General features: G+C 50.0%; 1 protein-coding gene across 1 annotated transcript in view; it reads left to right on the top strand.

Annotated features, from left to right (window-relative positions):
- NINL (ninein like) overlaps positions 1-4,515 on the top strand; it is a 161,470-nt gene that overhangs the window by 123,810 nt on the left and 33,145 nt on the right. The window contains 2 exon segments of the mRNA XM_019633987.1: positions 6-19; positions 2,758-2,867. Of these exon segments, the coding sequence (XP_019489532.1) occupies positions 6-19; positions 2,758-2,867 (124 nt within the window).

Genomic DNA, 4,515 nt, shown 5'->3' with positions numbered 1-4,515 from the left:
CTTAGACATGGCCAAGCAGGTAGGAGCCCGGTCCTGGGAGGTGGCAGTGGTGTGCTTCTACTGTGTGCAGGGGGTGTTGGTGGCAATGGGCATCTCTCTACTTCTGCTGCACAGGCTTCCTTTAGGTCCAGGGAGTGCAGTGGAGGGTAAGCTGGCTTCACAGCACATCAGGGCCTGGCCTAGCTTCTAGGTGGTCACCAGCCCTTCAGACCGCCACATGTGGAGAAGAGCCTATAACCCAAGGCCAGAGGTTGACACAGCACCCAGAGCCCTGAGAAAGGTTGAAGAAGTTGAGGGTTTTACTATTTGGATAGAAATGGTGAAGGTAAGGATGACCTTGTCGTGACCTCAGAGTTGGTGCATTCAAGTGACCCTCCTGTGTTGTGGGGAGGTTCAGGGGATCCAGGCAAGTGTTCAGCATGGGCCAGACACACATATGGTCATCTAGAGAAGGGAGGAGAGGGGAGGCTGAGGGTGAGTAGGTGGCTCGTCTCAGGTCTGTGACAGCTCTTATGAAGGGAAAGAAGGCACTAAATCATATAAATGGATCAGAGATTCCGTGGTATTCACAGAGGCCTTGTGTGGACTGAGGCAGACCTGGCTTAATGTTTACTGCCTGGATGATGTGAATGGTATTACCCTCAGGCTCTAAGGTGGGATTGTGACACTGGGCCGTGCCCCTACTCACTCGATGCGGAGCTGCATGCTGAAGATGTAACTTGAGAAAGGCCAAGTCTTCCTGCTTCCTAATTCAGCCTATAGATTTGGGATGAGCTCCAGGCCCTGAGAGGCCCTAAGGCCCTTTGTTTAAGTGTTCTTGGCTCCTTCTAGAGACCAGAGCCGGGATTCAGATGCGAGAGCTGTCCTTGAGTTTCTGTGGTTCGTTTTGGAGGACAGGGTGGTTTTGGCTGGTTGCTGCTCTTCCTGGTAGTTGAATAGGGCAGGTGCCGTGTGGGATCACATGCTGCCTGCTGCTGCCGGTGGGGGCCGTGGTGACCACAGGAATGCCTCAGCAACCTGACTGCCTCCATCGATCACACATCATGGTGGCTGCGGTCTTTCAGAGAACATCTTGCTCCCATTCGTAACACTGAGAGCACTTGGAGTTTCCCATATTGGTTGGGAAAAGCTTACTTGATAAAACAGAAATGAATGGGTACTTAAGAAAGCCAACGTATGAACCGCCACAGGAACCTCATGGGTTTTCTGTGCATACGGGCACAGCTCAGCCCCTGAGGGAACCCCTCACCTGCAGCTTCTTTAGTGGAATCTGATGACTCCCAAAACACACAGCAGGAAGATTTTAGAGTGTGGCCAGTGCCTCAGATGTTACCAAATTCCCAGATGAGTTATGATGTGTGGCCAGTTGGGCAGCCTGGCCACAGGGAAAGAGACACTTGTTACCTCCTTTGTCCCTGGAGGAGTCTGAGCTGCACAGGGTGTGTAACCCTTGTCATGAGCCACTGACCAGTAGCCCAGGGCATGGCAGAGCTAGAGTCCAATATCCAGGGTTGTCCTTGTCCTTGGGCTGTGGCACCAGAAGCCGTTCCATGCTTCATGTTGTCATTGACAAAACTAAAGTGATCTCTCAGCTAGGGCCTTTTCTCTTCCCCTCTGCTCCTCCATCTCACCGTAGAGGTTTCATTGTCCCCATCAAAGGAGGAGGGGTCTGTCTGCTGCCAAAGGGGACAGTCACAACAGCAGCAGAGTTACGGTGGAGGGGACCATATGGATTGTGGCGGCCAGGCCGTCAGCGCATTCAGCTGGAGCCACTCCTGATGGGTGCCCATTTACCTAGGTCCATTGGCCAGAACCAGGTGGCAGCTTCTGGCTGTCAGGGCAGTAGGATGCCTTCTTTCCTGAGGTGTTTACCCTGAGTTGTCTTGGCCCCGATGTCCCTGAATCGGTCACTTTTTTTCATGGAAAATAATTTGGAAAATGGAAGATGGCAAGATTTAGGATATGTGTCTTTTCCTCTGACTTTCCCAGTCCCTGGTCCAGCACAGATGAAAGAAATGCTAGCAGTAGCCAAAACCCACATTCTGAGTCAACCCTTTGGCATGGCTTCCAACATGCACAATGTTGGAAATGCCTGGCACCCCAGGAGGGCTGGTGGAGCTCGTGGGCTCACAGGTATCTAGTTGCCCATATGTCTGGTGTTGTCAGTGAGGAGAATCTTCTGGAACAAAATGTCACTTCCTGTGATTTCTCAGAACCTTCACTCTATAAGTCTTCACTCCATGCCTGACTTATTTGTTGAAACCCCACATTATGTGTATGATGTATATGCCTCATCATAAAACACTGACTGCCACAGAGATTTGTCTGTGCCAAAGATCACACTTTTTTCTGTCTTCTTAGTCCTTCTATGTACCTGGGTCAGGGAACACAATTTAGGGTGCATTAACTATACCATGTTCGGCATCTTTTAGGGAATTGAAAGGGCCTGACAAATCCTGCAGGGAGCTTCCTAGTTATATCCTGGAGTAATCTATGTTCTGGCAAAGACTCAAAATGCTGATTTCTCAAGAGCTCCAACTTTGAGAATGGGGCATAATAAACCATTTGTTGAAACCTGCGAGCAACACCGAGTTCTTCTCGCAGAAGGTGCCTGTGGAAGGTTGTGCTTTGTCGTGGGTGGTGGAAAAAAGCTGGGATAGAATACTCAGTGCTGTCCAAACGTCAGATGGGATGGTTGGGAACAGACCCCATTGCGTCCTTGGCAGAACATAAACACAAATGTCCGCTTTTTTGCAGGCATCATCTCCTCTGTGGGTGATACCACGCCAGTGAGTATAGAAACGGAGATAATGATGGAGCAAGTGAAGGAACATTATCAAGATCTCAAGATCCAGCTGGAGACCAAGGTTAGGGGTCATGAGGGAGCCACAGGGAGATTTGGGTGCTTCCTGCTGTGTGCCCGAAAGCTTCTCGTGCTGGGCTGACAGTTGTGCACACACACGTCTGTCTGCAGTTTGCCCTGCTCTGTAGTAAGCCCGCTCAGGGGAGGAAAGTTTGTAGGGAGAGGGAAATAAAATTGACATTCAACCGCAAGCCCTCTTTGGAGGGAAGTGGGATATAAGAAATAACTAATAATGGGAGGGAATGGAGTTATGTGTGTCCTGGAGTGTCGCAAGGGTACTGCTGAAGCCAGACCTCCCTGCTTGCTCTGCCANTGTTCACTGCTCTCTGGTTCTTCTCTGGCAGGACCTCGGCCACACACTTGTTAATGCTGGCACTCTGTAACTGCAGTTCCTCACACTGGTCCACAGTCTTGTTCCACAGCTCTTCTGCATGCTCTTTGGCCTAGTGGTTGCAGTGTCCCTGGCAGCAGCCGCCCAGCTCCGCACAGGCAGTGCACACCAGCCATCGCTCCCAGCAGCAGAATCAGCTCAGAGCCTGGCCTTGCTTGGGGCAGAGCGGCCCTGGCTCAGATCCTGGCCCAGGTCCCGGCCCCAGCCCAGGTCCCAGCTCCGGCTCTGTCCCTGCGCTCTCGGGGACATCCATTATTTCTTCAAATACTCGTAGGTTTTCAATCCCTTGCTTTCTCTGTTCACTTTCTGGTACCCCTATGGTGTGATTGTTGTTACACTTGATGTTGTTCCAGAGGTTTCTTAAACTATCCTCATTTAAAAAAATTCTTTCTTGGTTTTGCTGTTCTGATTAGGAGTTTTCTGCTTCCTTGTCTTCCAAATTACTGATTCGATCATCCACTTCATCAAATCTGCTGCTGATTCCTTCTAGTGTATTCTTCATTATTGTAGCATTCACTTCTGACTGATTCTTTTTATGATTTCTGTGTTCTTTTTTATGCTTGCTATGTTCTTATTGAAGTTCTCACTAACTTTCTTGAGTGTCCTTATAATCATAGTTTTGAACTCTTATCTGGTAGGTTGCTTGCCTCCATTTCATTTAGTTCTTTCTCTGGAATTTTCTCCTGTTCTTTCATTTGGTATGCATATCTTTGTTTCCTCATTTTGAATGCTTCTCTGTGTTTGTTTCTATGTAATAGGTAGATCTGCTATGTCTCCTAGTCTTGCCGGTTGGCCTTATGTAGTAGGTGCCCTTTGGGGCCCAGTGGCCCAGTCTCTCTAGTCACCTGCTCCGGGTACTCCAGGAGTATCCTTTGTGTGAGTTGCGTGTGCCCTCATGTTGCAGTTGCGTTTTGATTGCTATAGGGTAGGATTGACCCTCAGGCTGACTGGCTGTGGAGCTTGGTCACATCCACAGCTTATAGGCTACTGTACAGGGGGCTTACCCTGCAGAGCGGAATTTGCCCCAGCAGGCTCTGGTGCCTATTGAAAGTGTGCTTTGGGTATGCCATTTGTGGGTCTAATATGGTGGTGCTCTGCTGTGATCTGAAGCCAACCTCCACATATGCTGGTTCTGGCACCACTTGTGTAGGGCTCCGGTGCAGGCTGAGGTCAGCCACTGCCTGTATCCAGCTGGGGACTACCTGGTAGAAACTGCAAAGCAATCTGTGGTTGGTTGCTCTCTGTGCTGGACCTGGAGGCA

Source organism: Hipposideros armiger, unplaced genomic scaffold (assembly GCF_001890085.2).
Source record: "Hipposideros armiger isolate ML-2016 unplaced genomic scaffold, ASM189008v1 scaffold_1463, whole genome shotgun sequence".
NCBI classification, from domain to species: domain Eukaryota; kingdom Metazoa; phylum Chordata; class Mammalia; order Chiroptera; family Hipposideridae; genus Hipposideros; species Hipposideros armiger.
The sequence above is the reverse complement of the archived record's forward strand: the minus strand, read 5'-3'. Positions and strand labels throughout refer to the sequence as shown.